Genomic DNA, 16,801 nt, shown 5'->3' with positions numbered 1-16,801 from the left:
TTTGTTCTCTACCATCTGTGTAAAAGCCTAATTGAAAATGGAAGAGAATTGCCCAAAGGAGTAATTTAAACTTAATTCTGTGGCACTAAATCTGTGCTAAGAGCAACTTCTTTGGAGAGAAGGACAGAAATTCATATATAGGTGAAGAGGGAAGAGAAGAGGTAGGCCGACTTCTAAGTTATAAACCCCCAACTAAATTGCAGCTTCCAGAAAGAAAAAACACACCTTACCAAGATGTAATGTTGTTGTACTAAGGAAAGTTCAGTATTTCAAGATTTATAGAGTGCATAGTGTTCTAGATTAAATAGTAATAATTATTAAACTATCTTGATATTAGGTTCAAAAACACAAAATGGAAAGATATTAAAGTTGGTGATATCATTCGTCTGAAGAAAAATACTTTCGTTCCTGTAAGTGCTTTAAATATATTTATGTTTCTACAGAGTTCTGTACGAGTCTTGACTTGGATTTATTTGATGCTTGCTTATTTGTTTTTCTAGGCTGATATTTTGCTGCTATCCAGCTCAGAACCAAACAGTCTCTGCTATGTAGAGACAGCTGAACTAGATGGGTAAGGCTCTATTTAAGGATTTCTTGGATTTAATTTTGGCTTACTGGTAAAAGAGCAAGAAGTGTGTATTTCAGCCTCTACTTGTCACTTGTTAAGCCGCACCTGGAAAACTGTGTCCAGTTTTTGATTCCCACAATTCAAGGATCATTAAAAATTGGTGAGGGTCCACTGGAGTGCCACAAAGATGTCTGAAGTGTTGGAGAACATGACATATGAAGAAAGGGTGAAGGACTTGAATTTATTCAGCCTGGAGAAGAGAAAGGTGATTTAATCTGTCTTCCAGTATCTCCAAGATAGTTACAGAGAAGATAACTCTCTTCACAAGGATGCACATTGTCAGGACAAGAAGCAATGGATACAAGTAGCTCCAGAGAGGAAATTCTGTCTGCGTTCAAGAATAATTGTTCTCATGGTGGATAACTTTTACCACTGGAATAGGTTGCCCAACGAAGGGGTGGTATTTCTCTCACTGGAAACAGTCAAGTCTTGGCTTGACAGGTCCCTGGATAACCTCATCTAAGGTCCTGCTTCCAACAGGAGGTTGGACTGTTGATTACCAGAGGTCTCTTCCAATCTGGACTTTGCTGTGATTTTAAACTTTTCTTATTACCTGTCAGTGGGAAAACAAAAATACATAGTTTTCTGTAGAAGTTTTTCATAGAAACTGCTTAGATAGCATAAATCTTACTGTCTCTGTCACGTTGCTTTGTAAATGTTGTTTTAGTTCATATTGTCAGAAAAGCTAGTGCTGAATTCCTTTAGAAAAGTCTGTAATGATACAGACTTCACCTAATGAGGTGAAAGTTAGTTTTTCTGAACGAGCAGTGCACTCCTCACTCAGCCTTTAGTTATCTTAAAAACGGTAACTTACAACATCATGTAAAACAAGGATCTGTTTGTGTTGTGAAAGGTTTGTTCTCTATTGGAGCTTTTAACAGTATCAGTTATTAAATATTGCTTTCAAATAACCATTACTTCAAACTTAATTATTGCATTAGTAAAACAATGATTCTGAGAAGCTTCACTCATCTACAGTGAGCAGAGGTAAAGGAGTGAGGTTTCATTTGTGGAGAAAAGCAGCCAGTGTAAGAACTAGTCACAAGGTTCATGAATGCTTCATATCCACACAAATGTGTGGCTTTGCCATTGCTTCAAAGTAGGAGGTTGGTACCTATGGCATATTGATTTGCTTAATTTAATTTTGTTCAAACTTCTTTCCTATATCCATGTTTTTAATAAAATGACCTTTTTATCCTTCCTTCGTAGTGAGACTAACTTAAAATTCAAAATGGCACTCGAGGTAACACACAGATATCTTCAAGAAGAAAGTGCGATGGCAGACTTTAATGGTTTGTACAGTTATATTCTTACAACTATTCCAATGTTGCTCAAACAGTTCACAGTACAACTAAATAAATCATGGGTGGGGATGGAAGCGTTGCCAACGGTGCTTGTGATTCTGGAGTTAGTGGCTTCCTGGCTTTTGTCACGAGTAGGTGCAAGCAAGTTGCACAAAGGAAACTGTGCTGCTGAGGAAACTGTGCTGCTGAGCAAAATACGGTCTGTCTGAAGACGAGACCTTTGCCATGAATGAGCTACGGCACACTGAGTAGAGATGATGGGGCCCTCTATGAGTGTTTGCCTGCCTGTTTTCTTTGGAAAAAAGTATGTTTGCTGTTGGAATTGGATCTGGAAGATATCTTCTATTGTCCTTTTAATATTTATCATTATGATCTAGCCACTTTCTGTGCGTGTTGTGGAATCTTGAAGGGCAGGAATCCCTTCTTACTGAGATCTGACACAGTTTTATCTCAAACTGAATTTTTTAGCAATCCTAAAATTGCAAATGCTTATTAAAAAAAAAAAAAGAAAAAAAAGACAAAAGACTTACGACAGAGTGACATGGAGAAGTAAGCAAGTAGGGACTGTTCCTGGTTTCCTCCAGTATGAGAACTGAGGAACATGACGTGAAAAGAGCAACTGACAAATTCAAAATAAACAGAAGGGAGATGCTTTTTCACACAATACGTACGTAGTTAAGCTAAAATTTACAGTCTGCCAAAGGATGTTGTGGATGTTAAAATTTGTGCTTTCAAAGAATGTCTCTTGAGCAAATTTATATGGAAGGAGAGCCTGCCCACAAAGACATCGGCCCTGGTTCAGGGGATCTGTTGGCTGCAGCTTGCTGCGAGACTGTGAAAGCATTTGTGGCCTGTGCCTGTAATTGTACTCTTCCTTGCATATCCACCAGTCTGGATGAGAGACAGGGTTCAGGGGTAGAGACAGCCGTGTTTTGGCCTGAACCTGTCATTCTGTGCTCCTCTGTAGCAATCAGCAGTTAGGCTGGCATTTATATTTATTTATTTCTGAAACAAGTTTTGATAACAGCAAGTGCAACATGAACCAAAATTTTAGGATGAGCTCAGTTTTGGGGAGGGAAATGCAAATATATAGCATCAAGTGCCAGTCATAAAGTAGGCAGTGGGAATAGGGCAAGTACTAAGAGCCAAAGTAAAACGTCACTTTTTCAGCCGTAATATTCAGGTATCTGCGCAGCGTAGCAATGCACAGTGGCAGTGTGTATCTGCAGCAATGTACTGCATGAAGGTTGTCTTCCCCTTGTGGGATCATTGCTAGGAAGTCTTCAACGGCAGAATGAACTGAACGTTCCATTCATGCTAGAGCGTACGATCCAGAGAGACACACACTCTTGTAGGCAGGCATTCGTTAAAACTTGAGAAATATTAAAAGAAAAGGTGAACAAAAAGTGCCCTATCTGGCAGTAAATGCTGTGTGTACTGGTCTTGGTGCAGAATTGAATTCTTTCTGCTATTTCAATCTGGAAAGCAAAATACCACCCTAAGATACCATATTTAAAATATCAGCAATACAGCACTGAATATTTGTACACCTTCAATTTCAAAGAAATTGGTTATTCAGAACACTCGTTTTCTCAAAAAAACAACTTCATGAAGTAAAACTACTTCTATGGTGCGTACAAATCAATGCATTTTTATTTAACTGTTGTATATTAAACATCTCCTCCTCCAAATTTTTTAGGTCTAATTGAATGTGAAGAACCTAATAACCGACTGGATAAGTTTGCAGGAACATTATTCTGGAGAAACATGAGTTATTCACTGGATGCTGATAAGATTTTATTACGTGGATGTAAAATCAGGAATACAGACTTCTGCCATGGAGTGGTCATATTTGCAGGTATTTATGAATTGAACATGTGTAATATTTACCGCCTAAAAGCATGCCCTATAGAGTGAAATGACATCTTTATCTTACAAACATTGACTGTATTTTATGTCCCAGTTTTGTAAAATAGTAATACTAGCACTTGTTTGTGTATTGTATCTTTACTTTTTTTTCCTTTATTTTTAGGTGCTGATACAAAAATAATGAAAAATAGTGGAAAGACGAGATTTAAAAGGACAAAAATTGACTCCCTTATGAATTACATGGTTTATACTGTAAGCCTTTTTGTTGAAAATTGAGATGCTTGAGTTCATTTTAAAGTGAATAGAGTGAATGCAAATTTAGGAAACTTTTTTTTTTAATTATTATTTTGGTGTAATAAGTTTGTTTCCACTTTGTTTGGACCTGATGAGTTGGGATGAAGTAGGAGGGAACCTAAAAAGGTGCCTCACTGTTGGTGCAATCTGGGACCCTAAACTGCAGGTGTAGGGCAGCCTACGTGATGCAGAAAAATGCTTCAGACCCAGTGTTGCAGGTGATTCTGTTTGTCTGCACTAAACTGCTGGACAGACACCTGAGGAGCCTGGTCCAGCGGTCCGTTCAGCCCGAAAGGTTCAACACCCGTGGTTTTTGTCCTTGGTCAGCACCCATGGGGTGTGTGTATGAGGAATACCTGGTGTCCTACAACCTGCACTCTACTGAGTGTGATTCCCTGGGATGGGGAAAGAGGAGAGAGGAGCTGGCCTGTTGGCAGGCGGAGGCACTTAACTCAGCACAACTGCGGTTCTGCCCCTGCTCCGAGCATGTTTGTGTACCCTATTCGCTGCCTGCTTAATTAAATGTAAAAACACGAAAATGATGCTTGGGGAACAGACTAAAATGACAACCCAGGTTATGTGAAGAGACCATTTTGTGGGAAAGGTTTGCTCCCCTTCTTCTTACTTACAAATACATGTAATATTCTACTTTGAACATGGAGATTTGGGATTTAAGTCGAGGAAGTGTTTCTGAAATGTCACAGGCCTCTCTGTACACTGTAGATTTTTGTCGTCCTCATCCTGCTGTCGGCTGGCCTTGCCATTGGACACACTTACTGGGAGCAGCAGATTGGCAACTTGTCTTGGTACCTCTACGATGCACAAGACCTCAGTCCTCCCTATCGTGGCTTTCTTAACTTTTGGGGATATATCATTGTTCTGAACACCATGGTTCCCATCTCCCTCTATGTGAGGTGGGTAAATACCTTGGCCTTTAATGGTGGAACTGGTGATAAGGTTGAATTACTGAACTTACGGATTAGTGGTGAACGGACTTAATTTCCCGTTGGTGGTAACAAATGCAGCTTCATGTTGGATGGGAAAGCATACTAATTCTCTGTCTTACTGAAAAGACATTGGATACACTCACACTCTTCACTGAGATTTTACAAGGAGGTGATCTGTATTGCTTTCGTATAAAATAATCACTCAAGGATCTTTGACTCAGAATGTAAAGATATCAAGCTTTTCTTACAGTATTAAGCATATCTGCTTTATACTTTGACTAAGGAAAAAATTCTCCCAAGCAATTGGAGACTGCTAGTATTTAAATTCTCAGTCTAGTTCTGCAGTCATAGTGCATGAAGGAAACTACTTGGGGGGAAAAAAAAAAATTAAAATGGAAAAATCATATTTTCCAGATTTATTCTTGAAAGAGAGGCCTTACTGCTCCATGAAGTATGAATAATTTTGCCTCTGACAAACCTGTCTGTAACATGTTTGAAGTCATCCAGCCTCCTACCTGCTCTTCTCAAATTGGACTTAAAATACTATTCCCAAGTGGGATTTCCATTTGTTACGGGAGCAGCACCATCAATATTTTTGGCTTGATAAGGCCGTAGAGGCTTTTCCCCAGTTACTGTGGTGTTGTTGAAGCGGAGCTGTGTGGTCCAACATCAGTTTGAGTGGCCTGTATAGGGGTGATGGTGCTCTGTAATGTGCTGGTAAATGTAATTGTTTTGTCTTAAGCTCCTGGGCTATATAAGCAATTTGAGTCCTGGAAAACAGTCAGAGTCATCTGGATCTGATCATATGTCATTATTTTGAAATGTGAGATGCAGCTCAGAGTGAGAAAATTCATTTTATTTCATTTAGCGTTGAAGTGATCCGTTTGGGCCAAAGCTATTTTATAAACTGGGACCTGCAAATGTATTACCCTGAGAAGGACACGGCCGCAAAGGCCAGAACCACCACGCTGAACGAGCAGCTGGGGCAGATCCACTACATCTTCTCTGATAAGACGGGAACGCTTACACAAAACATCATGACATTTAAAAAATGTTGCATAAATGGCCAAAGATACGGTAAGTCTGTGCCACACTGCTGCGCCCTGTAGTGAAAACCATGTAGCTAGCACAGGAGCACAGAGGGAAGACCCTGCAAGTCCCGGTATAGCACAGCTGGCAGCCTCTGACCAGTCTATACAAATGAGTAGGAATTTTAATGCTTGTTTGAAATCAGGTGCATACAAGTCGTCTTAGTTTCAACTGAACTTCCAAGATTTAGCCCTGGGATTGAGTAAAGCTCCAGTAAAATTGAATTGCTGGGGTTTTCTCACCGTTTTTCCCTCTAAAAAGGGTAAACTGATGGACCTGAGTGGAAACTTCCCAGTAGAAAGGCCAGAAATGAGTAATTTAGAGAAAGCTTTACTTTTGGTAGAAACACTTCAGGGACAAAATTAATCTAGAAACAAATAAGAAAATTTAATAAGAACAGCAGTTTTTATTTTCAGCGTTAGTTCCATTTCTAATCTTGTCGATTTCAGTATTTAGGGTACGCAGCATATGTGCTCCAAAACTATCGTTTGGTTGGTTCAAATAACGAAGAACACAGTGTGCTAATGCCATGTGCTTTTTAAGCATCCTACCTCTCAAGAGAGATGAGGAATTTCTGACAGTGAAAGCTGTGTTAAGCCAATGTGGATGTTTTATGACAATTCCACCGCGTGCTTTTTTTTCTTACATTTGCTTTGGTGTCACTAGTATATAAAGGTACTGCGGCTGTGAAAGAACTTGCCTTTTTTTTTTTTAAACTGAGCTATTCTAGTGCAGTAGATATTCTATGTATTTCTTATGTTGTGAATGAGTTGTAAAAACTTTGTTATTCTGTCCTTTGCCTTCTAACTGATGGTGCTTGCATTGCAGGAGACTGCCGGGATAGAGCAGGGCAGCTTCAGAGCCACCCAGAGGTAGGTCGGTCCGATCTGGCGCTGAAGTCCCTACAGTCCGTAGAACAGGGAGCGTTCCCTTGCCAAAGTATGAAGAGATGCAGGTAGGCACAAAGCGATTGCACACAAGAACTCGAACTCTCTCTTCTTCTGTTTCCTAAGCAGCAAGTGGATTTCAGCTGGAACATGTACGCAGATGAAAAGTTCTTGTTTTATGACCACTATCTGATAGAGCAAATAAAATCTGGAAAGGAGCCAGAAATTCAAAAGTTCTTTTTTCTGCTTGCTATTTGTCACACAGTCATGATTGACACTTCTGATGGTGAGCATGTTTGGTTTTTTGGGTTTTTTTCATGTAAGGGGAAACAATAATTCAAGTCCAGTTGCACAAGGGAGAGGTCCAAAACTAATGTCAGTCCCGTAAGTGAGAAGGGCTGCTAGGCTGCTCTTTCAATGAAACAAAAGCAAGAGCTGGTGCTATCCCTGTGTTGAACTTATCCGACCCTTTATGGAAGGAGGACTGTCTTTATGGCGGTTACAGTTGTGGCAAATGCGCATCTTTTAACAGCAGCAGATTTAGAAAGGTAGGGGAACAGTTTAGGGTCTTGTGTTTTCATGTTACGGTCTTATCTCTGTTCAAATACATCTTTAAAATCTCAAAAGCATAAACCTCAAATAAAATGATAATGACACTAGCATAGTCTCTGGTTCCACATACATATGCGAAAGTACAAACACATTTGGACACTTGTTTTCAGTGTGGAAAAAAGAAGTGTTTTCAGCATGAGGGTTTCATGCTCTTACTCCTTGAAGCACAGCCCCTGGACGTATACAAATCACGTATGTCTCTCCTAAGAGTATTGGCAGCAAATAACCAAAATGAATAACAAAAATGTGACAGAAACTACATTTAAAGGTGAATGGCTATTGAAGAATTCATGAATGTGAAAAATAAGGTTAGAAGATTCAGTTAAAACATTGAAGAGTAATATTGCTTTACTCCTGTCTTTGCGAAATCTTTGTGAACCCAGCAGTCTCCTGTCCTTTCTTGCTTTACTTACTAATGTTTTTGGGATGTTTCCACTACATTGTATTGGTGTCTGTGGCCAAGGATTTGTCTTTTGGAGCTTCCTTTGAAAATGCTTAAATGAATGTATTGAGAAATTAAGGTATTTAAGTTATATTTGTTTTGAGACAGAGAAGTTACAGTTTTTGCTCCTATACCTGGAGGGAAGAGGGATCAGTGACTTATCCCGTTTGGAAAGTACACGTAATAAAAAGGAGGGGGTCCCTAGTCCCTCTCCTCTGCGTGCACTGCTATCGGGTGCTGCAGCAGTGTATTAGACATCACTTCAGAAAAGGAAAGGATGTGGCGTTGCGTGTCCAGCTCTCAAGTACTGTAAAGAATGGGTGTGAATTTTTTGGCTGTGGTGTCTGAGTGCCCCTGTAATGCTCAGGTATATCCTGCCTTTCTCTTCTTTTCACTGTTTCAATGATACAGGTCAGCTCAATTACCAAGCAGCTTCCCCAGATGAAGGGGCCCTGGTTACAGCGGCCAGAAACTTTGGCTATGTTTTTCTTTCACGAACACAAAATACCATCACTATAAGTGAAATGGGGATTGAAAGAACTTACGATGTCCTTGCTATCTTGGATTTCAACAGCGACAGAAAACGGATGTCTGTCATTGGTAAGCTGATTACAACCAACCTTTATAGAAAAGGTCACTTGTATTTCATAGGTGAAGTAGTACGTGCAAGGGGGGTTGAAGGCAAGAATTACGGCTGTGTAACACATAGTCCTATGATAGATTTTAATCCACGTAGCTCTGTATAGCAAAAGAGAGGCTTTGTAATGAGGTGCAAATGTGTCCACTAGACAGTCCTGGTATTCAGGCGTGGCCTCTGCTGAAGACAATCTTAGGTTTCTTCAGCAGAAGCTTGAAGAAATGTTGCAAAGATGATTTATTCCCCTTTTTCCCCAGAGAACAAACAAGTTGTATGTTCCTCTAGCTATGGAACACTAGGTATGCAGGCTGAGGTATAAATAGCTCTTTAGTTTTCATTTCAACTATCTTTGAAGAATTCACTCTTGAATCAGTTAGAGCTGTGTTGTTTTTAAGGCTATAACTGTGGTGCATCATATCTCTAGCGTACATGTCTGCCCAGCTCCTATGGGCAAGTGAGGTGTTAATACTCTATGAACCATTATCAAAAACATAATCCTTGGGAGTTTATCCTCTCCTGTCATGAAAGAGACGAGGAAATGCACTTGTCACCAAAGTTACTTAACTGAACAATATTAGCTATGATGAAGAAGAAACGTGATCTTGCAGGTTTGGTACTTAACAGCAATAGACTGAAAAATCTAATCTGAAACTATTCCATTATTTAAATGTACTCTAACATTTTGTCCAACCTCTCATATTTTACTCCACAGTAAGAGAATCGGATGGAAATATCAGGCTATATTGTAAAGGGGCTGATACAGTAATTTATGAACGGTTGCACCCAAGGAATCTAAAGAGAGAAGCTACAGAAGAAGCACTAGATGTATGTTTGTATTTTATATGCTGTTTTTAAATTAGAAATTGTTTATTTCTGACTATAATCTAATTTTATTAATTTCCTTTTCCTAAGCTATTAAATGCAGACCTGTAACTGGTTCTGCAAGTCATCCCAAACCTGAGAAATAATCAAAGCAATAGAAGTTTTCATGCATGTTCTTAAAAATGCATTAATTGTCTTTTAATGAGAATTGAACTTAAATTTTGTTTACATGCTTTTTTTTCCATGGTTATCAGTATTCCAGGTCACTACACTCTGTTCTGTTTGTCACCTCTTCACTCTTTCAGTTCAGACTGCCCTGTCAGCTATAATTTCTTCTTTGGCGTTTCTGAAATACCCAGGACTAACTGCACAATCAGATTTGTTTTATCAGACTTACCAAATGCTTATGATCTTAACTCTTGTGTTTGGTTTGCAAATGAAGAGTTTTGTTTTGTGGATATGGTTATGGTTTTTTAATGATTTTTTCAGATTTTTGCAAATGAAACTCTTAGGACACTCTGCCTGTGCTATAGAGACATTAGCCATGATGAATTTGAAGCATGGAATAAAAAGTTTGTGGAGGCCAGTGTAGCTACGACTAATCGTGATGAAGCTCTGGACAAAGTATATGAGGAAATAGAAAAAAACTTGATTGTAAGTCAAGCTTTAAATTTTTAGCGTACTTTTATTCTTATATAAGAAGAAACAGATATTTTTGAAAATAAATTATCCTTGTTTATTAGGACATTTTGATTTAGATCTTTTCAGTATTTTACTGGCTTTAGAGCCACGCCAAATTTTAGAGTGTAAGAGAATGAAGGGAAATGTATTTTAGTACATTTGTTTCAGTGTGGTCATTTCTATATGCAAGAGTGTGTCTTTACTGAATTCCTAGCTTGAGCTGTACCTTGGCTTGAAGACATATCTAGAATAGTTTCATTCTCTCCTGAAAATAAATCTGTTTTCTATACATGTTTATCCTACTAAATACTTGTATTTCAAATATCTTCCAGCTGCTTGGTGCGACAGCTATTGAAGACAAACTACAGGATGGAGTTCCAGAAACTATTTCCAGACTTTCAAAAGCAGACATTAAAATCTGGGTGCTTACTGGTGACAAAAAAGGTGGGTTTACTTGCAGCCAAAGAGCTAGTAAAAACAGGATAAGGGCTAGAAGATAAACTGGGACAAATGCAGAGTAGAAATAAGGCATATGTTTCTAGAAAAGCTTAGTATGAAAGTCCATTTAAATCAAAACTGGAAGAATTTCTACAACGTGCAGAATTTCATCCCAGCTGTTCCCAGTCTGGAGTTACTGGATGGGCTTCCGTGTAACTTCTGTTACATAGATTAGCCTAGATGGCCGATTTTGTGACTGTCTTCTATAGGGAAATACCCAGCTACTGCTTTTCCCAATGCAAAGCAAATGCAGGACAGCTTGCTTTTAACATCAGGCTTGCTTGGCTCTGAGGGCAGCTACCAAAACTTGCCTTTTTACAGTGAAAATTTAATTTTCAAAGAATCACAAGTGCTGCTGACAGAGACTGATTTGCTTTTCTTTTGGTAGTTGCTAGTCTGCAGTCCAGCAACACATTTTGTTAAGTCAATTCAAAAAATGGTATTAAATTTGTAAGTAAGAATGGCTGTACTGCAGCCTGGATGGAGGTGCCGCCAGACCAGCATCTCTCTGATGCTGGCAACAGCCTTGGTTCAAGGAATCCAGAGTAAGGACAGGGCAAGATAGCGTGGCATACCCTGTGGCTGATTCTTGCAATGCCTTTGGTGTAATGGCTCTCTGACATGGAGAGAGCATCTCCTCCATCGAGTTAAATAGGCCCTGGTAGATCTTTCTTCTGTGAATTGGCTGATAGACTTTTCCAGGTCACTAACAGTTTTTGCATTCAAAACATCTTGTGACAACACATTCCACCACAGTAATGTACATTTCATAGGAAATGTTGCATAGGAAATATAATTCCCTGTTGTTGACTTTAAATCCATTGCCCACGGTGCCTTCATTGCCACGCAGTTGTTGTACGACAAATAATTAACAAGCATTCCCCCAGATTCTCTGTGCTATGTATGATTTTTTTTTTCCTGTTCATCACCCTGTGGTAATGAAAAGAAACTTCTCATACTAAAACATAACTTCAAAAATTACTTAAAAGGACTTCAGGTACTTCTGGCTGCTCCCAACAGTTACTCATGACAGAACTTTAAGTAAATACTTTCCTCTCTTTTATTGTAGAAACTGCTGAAAATATTGGATTTTCTTGTGAACTCTTAACAGATGAAACAAAGATCTGCTATGGAGAAGATATCAGGCAAGTGAAAAACACAAAGGATTTCTTTTGTGGGAATCAGAAATGTTCCATTTTTAAAATTAATCCAGCAGTGAGACTGGTTTATCCCACAGTGACTCTTCAATGACTGAACAGTATTTCTTGGCAGTTGTTCAGCTGTACATTGTCTGTTTCTCTGCTTTTTATGGAATTGTAATTTTACAAGGCAGCCTCTTAATTGTGGGTAGAGGTGGTGATATCCTATTTGCAGGAGGTTATACGTTTAGGTCAACAACTGTTGACATTAAATTTGTCCTGTAGTTCAGACAAGTCTGGAGCCCACCTGGAGTGGGCTAAGCAGGTCTCTCCCTAGTCCAAATCTTGAGTAGTTGCCAGGTTTTGCTCTTGCTACCTGTCCCTGAACTCCAGTGTTACCCCAGCTGGTCTTTCACCCTATCCCATGCTCCTGTACGCAGTACAGACCTACGCTATAAAAACACAATGGATCACAAGGTATTCAGCACTTAGTTATAAAGAATTTGTCAAAATGGTTAGACGCAAGGAAAAACAACACAGGGCTGGGAGAACTAGGGCCTTGCAACAATGTCACAACTATTTTTGACTTGTTTTTCCAAATTTCTCCTTATTTGCAAAACAGCAAGGAGATCAAAACAGTGTGAGCCTCTTCGCTGTTGCTCTAGCACTGCTTAGAACGTCACCTAATATATGGCAAAAAAAGTCCTTGCAGCATGTATTGCTTTTCTTTCTTGCAGATTTTCAGTTTGGAACTGATCTAGCTTGAACTTTATCCTTGATTTTTCTGTAATAGTGTCCACCTCTCTTTCCAGTGCTCTCCTTCAAACTAGGTTGGAAAACCAGAGGAACAGAGCTGGATTAGGTACACATTCCTCTCTAAGAATGAATGAGCCCTTCTTCCACGGTAGTAGAGATCGTGCTTTAATAATCACTGGTTCCTGGTTGGTATGTACAAAAGATACTCTCCTCTGTATTTGAGATTTTGGGGGTACCACCAAGTCACAGTGTCCTTCACTGAGGACTGTTCATTTGTCTGCTTTGCTAAGCCAATCAATGAAAATTCTTTGGCCATTGTGCCACCAGTTGAACACATCTGTTTGATATTTATGTTCAGAAACATTTTTGGTTTCGAAGGTTGAAAACAGTGCTCAATAAAATAAGGAATGTCTTGGGCCTTTCAAATCACCCTGGTAGCTGCCATCAAAGTAAAGCCAAGCCCCTGCAAAAGCATAGTCTGATTTTCTGCATGTTTATTCTTCATGGGGATTCTGGTCTAATGGGAAAAAAAAATGAGAGAGAGATACTGCCAGCGCTACAGAATGCATGGCTTCAGTATAGGCACAGAAATCGTGCTTGAAATGAGAGATGGGCGTGAAAGGGTAGAAACAAAAGACGAGTTTCCTGCTCAGTCCTGCAATATAGTGCTCTCACAGGAGCTTAGAAAGCAGAAAAGAGCTTTTAGCAGAGAGGTAACTAGCAGTAATTCAGTGACTATTACCTGTCCTGTTGGCAGGCTGCTCTTACAGACACCTGTAAAGGAGAAAGTCCAGTGAACAGCTAAGGACCATCTGCCACCTTTCAGCGTTCCAGCCCTAAACCTTTATTTTGTATAAAGAAATGTACATCTGTGTATAAGGCATAGGAAGCAGGCTGGGGATGCCTAAAGTAATCTAGCAGGAGCATCAGATAAAACTGTAGGTCTCTTACCCCTGCTCCAGCTGAACTGTCCCAGAGCTAACCCGGATATTTACAGGACACTTCCACAGGTGTTGGGCATGGTCGTGCTTCCGTTAGGAGATGGGGAAATAGGAGAGAGGGAAGTTTAAATACCAGAAAGTTTTCAAAAGTGAATTAGTTCCCATCAGAAGAAATATTCCTTTGAACTCTGCAAGAAGCGCTGTGACACTAGACACAAGCATTTAACTTTTGTTAACCCCACCAAGTCCATTCTTTTCATTGTTTCCGTAGCTCTTTGTTCACTCCTCTGCACGAGCATGTCATTAAAATGCTATAAATGGCTGATGGGAGCATAATGAAGTTGTGTGTTGTATAGGCAGTACTTGGAGTGCCATTTGAAATAGTGTAGATGGAAACATAAAATATTTTTGTTACACAGAATGAAATCCTCCTAGAGAAGAAAAAGAAGAAAAAGAAACTTAAACTGAAATTCCCCAGGACAGCAGAAGAGGAAAAAAAGCAAATTGAGAAGAAAAGAGGGGCTGAAGCTGACAAAGAACAGCAGCAGAAGAACTTTGTTGATTTGGCCTGCGAATGCAGGGCTGTGATCTGCTGTCGAGTGACTCCCAAGCAGAAAGCCATGGTGATCGAGCTTGTGAAGAAATACAAGAAAGCTATTACTCTGGCTATTGGGGACGGTGCCAATGATGTGAACATGATTAAAAGTAAGGCAGCTGTAAAACTTCTCTCGGTAGCAAAGATCTCTTCTGGGCCTTCTTCTGCAGTCTCTTCACTATTACTCTTTGTTCAGAAGACTCTACCATCTATTTCATTACCCACGTTAACATCACTTGGGTTTTATTAGCTTCTGTGCCTGTGCTTTCCCTTTTGGCGGAAGCCCTTTATGAAATGGTTAGTGGTTTTTGCTGATGTATTTTAGCTTCTTCTGTAGACATTCCCTGAGAAGGGACTTGAATTACATCTGTTATCACGTTGTGGGTTACAAAAGTGTAATATAAAGAAAAAAGCAATAGCTTAGCTGCCCCTTGCTTGGAGGCATTAGCCGTGCTGTATTGCAACTGGCACTCTTTGAACCGCTTCCTGAGAAATCCCACTGAGAAAGAAATTTCTGGGATATGGTTTATGTTAGGAGCGTATTTGTGAACTGCCTGGCCAGTTTGTTCAGGGGTTTGCTTGCTTTGTCTCATCACTTAGTTCTCCCTTGGTCAAATTTCCCAGCGTCCATTCTGACGGAACAAGCACTGAGAGAGAATCCAAGCGACGGTGGAGACATGAGCAGTAAATAGCAGGGCAAGGAAGGGCTTATGCACTGTTGTGTTAGTCTTTAATGTGGCCTTTGTGCTGTATACAGAAATAAAATGAGGCAGGAGCACCTGAAGCAGAGAATAGGAACTGGTAGAAGATTTGCCGTTGGTCGTTCCTCTCCCTTTGTTCAACGAAGTGTGTGGTTTTTGTTTCATTAACTTAGCTGCCCACATTGGAGTTGGAATCAGTGGCCAAGAAGGGACGCAAGCCGTCATGTCAAGTGACTACTCTTTTGGGCAATTCCGCTACCTCCAAAGACTGCTGCTGGTCCACGGACGATGGTCGTACATCAGGATGTGCAAGTTTCTAAGATATTTTTTCTACAAAAACTTTGCTTTTACACTAGTCCACATCTGGTTTTCATTCTTTAATGGCTTTTCTGCCCAGGTAAGCAGGCATGCTCATGTGTAATACTAACAAGCAGATCTTCCTTTTTGTCAGTGCAGAATAGCAAAGGCTTAACCTGGGAAGTGAGGGGAACCTGAATTTATCAACAATTTCTGCAGGAGAATAGGTGATAACTATTAAGCTAGTTAGTTACAAGCTAAGCAGTTGATTATGATTTCGGAACACTGAAGTCAGTATCATGATTGTACAGGGAGGAGGGGAGGAAGAGATTGTTATATGGTGGTTTGGGAAACCTTTCCCAACCCCGCTACTTAAGATATTCCTAAGTGAAGTGAGACGGTGCATGTATCTATCAGAAGGAAACCAAACTTGAGTATTTTTTATCTTGAACTGCTGGCTAGAATGGCTCGAAATATGCTTGTTGTAACTGGCAGTGTTTGAAGTTCACATAGCGTTGAAAGGTGGTGTTGAAAGGACTTTAAGAGTTGACATGCGTCTCCATGGGCACAACCAAAAGATAGGCAGATGTCATTGCATGGACCAGCACGGAGGGTCGGGGCCATAGTCACAGACAAGCAGCCCTGCCTGAGGTTAATGCTGTTTGCTGTGATGGAAACTGTGGATGCCTGGGACAGAGCAAAAAAAGAACATAAAAAGAAACCAGGGTTCCCAGACTTGTGTGTGAGATGCCAAGTGCTCATCGTGGTCACAAGTGCAGCTATAAACCAGACAGACACTAGCGTGAGGTGTTCGGTTTTGATAGTGTTCCAGGTCAGGTAGCGCTGATGGTTTGTAAGGAGTGGGGCAGCTTAATACAGGCTAAAAATAGTTTCAAGAGAGCTTTGAGCTAAGGTGCTGCTTGCCTTTTGGCTAAACACTGAGACAGGTAATGTAATGCTATAGGAGAGCACATGTGAATTTTCTCAGGAACTGGAAAGAAAAGGTGTGATCAAAAAGAAATCCTTAACTACTGAAATTCCTTCTCTTGCAGACAGCATATGAAGACTGGTTCATCACGCTGTACAATGTATTGTATTCAAGTCTCCCGGTTCTGCTAGTTGGCTTGCTTGACCAGGTATTCTCCGTGGTGTTAACAACAGATGAATCCAAAGGCATCTAACATCAAGTCTTTAATTACACTGAAACTGCTTGCTTTGTTTTATATACAAGGCATGTTGGGGGTTTTGTTTGGTCTTTCGATTTTTAAAAATGTATTCCTCTTCCCAGTGCGTGAGGTAACAAGAGACAATAAGCAGAGAGTTACTGAAATAGCCAAAGTTAATCGGGTCAGAGGTCTTCAGTGCTAATAATGTTTGCTAAAAGTATTTCTAAGTGCTTGTTATTCCACACAGCACAGCAAAAGGCGGCTTTGTTAATGGAAAAGATATTCCTTGCTTACCCTTCTGAGCTGAAGATCTAGGGACTGCACAATTTTAAATGACTGTATTTCAGAGAAAGTCTTGGTGTGTAGCATTTGTTGCAAGTCAGTGGGACAAGTGCTTTTGGCCTTCTCCACGTGTTTTTCCGTACAAGGCTTACCTGCTGATTAGGCAAATCGATGTTTCTGCTTTCTTTTGTGAGAAAAGCGAAGAAATAAATTC

At 40.0% G+C, this 16,801-nt stretch overlaps 2 protein-coding genes across 2 annotated transcripts in view; one reads left to right on the top strand and one right to left on the bottom strand.

The window, feature by feature from the left end:
- The window catches only part of NEDD4L (NEDD4 like E3 ubiquitin protein ligase), a 564,086-nt gene that overhangs the window by 271,621 nt on the left and 275,664 nt on the right, over positions 1 to 16,801 (bottom strand). The window lies entirely within an intron of this gene.
- The window catches only part of ATP8B1 (ATPase phospholipid transporting 8B1), a 39,702-nt gene that overhangs the window by 18,389 nt on the left and 4,512 nt on the right, over positions 1 to 16,801 (top strand). Inside the window, exons 7-24 of the mRNA XM_075489046.1 lie at positions 338 to 410; positions 501 to 571; positions 1,838 to 1,920; positions 3,632 to 3,790; positions 3,965 to 4,053; positions 4,819 to 5,009; positions 5,911 to 6,119; positions 6,960 to 7,003; positions 7,148 to 7,304; positions 8,484 to 8,672; positions 9,422 to 9,534; positions 10,021 to 10,185; positions 10,545 to 10,656; positions 11,780 to 11,855; positions 12,662 to 12,794; positions 13,966 to 14,251; positions 15,016 to 15,239; positions 16,192 to 16,275. Of these exons, the coding sequence (XP_075345161.1) occupies positions 338 to 410; positions 501 to 571; positions 1,838 to 1,920; positions 3,632 to 3,790; positions 3,965 to 4,053; positions 4,819 to 5,009; positions 5,911 to 6,119; positions 6,960 to 7,003; positions 7,148 to 7,304; positions 8,484 to 8,672; positions 9,422 to 9,534; positions 10,021 to 10,185; positions 10,545 to 10,656; positions 11,780 to 11,855; positions 12,662 to 12,794; positions 13,966 to 14,251; positions 15,016 to 15,239; positions 16,192 to 16,275 (2,458 nt within the window). The remainder of the gene's footprint in view (positions 1 to 337; positions 411 to 500; positions 572 to 1,837; positions 1,921 to 3,631; positions 3,791 to 3,964; positions 4,054 to 4,818; positions 5,010 to 5,910; positions 6,120 to 6,959; positions 7,004 to 7,147; positions 7,305 to 8,483; positions 8,673 to 9,421; positions 9,535 to 10,020; positions 10,186 to 10,544; positions 10,657 to 11,779; positions 11,856 to 12,661; positions 12,795 to 13,965; positions 14,252 to 15,015; positions 15,240 to 16,191; positions 16,276 to 16,801) is intronic.

This window comes from Mycteria americana (assembly GCF_035582795.1).
Source record: "Mycteria americana isolate JAX WOST 10 ecotype Jacksonville Zoo and Gardens chromosome Z unlocalized genomic scaffold, USCA_MyAme_1.0 Scaffold_30, whole genome shotgun sequence".
In the NCBI taxonomy this organism is placed as follows: domain Eukaryota; kingdom Metazoa; phylum Chordata; class Aves; order Ciconiiformes; family Ciconiidae; genus Mycteria; species Mycteria americana.
This window is presented reverse-complemented; position numbering and strand designations above follow the sequence as displayed.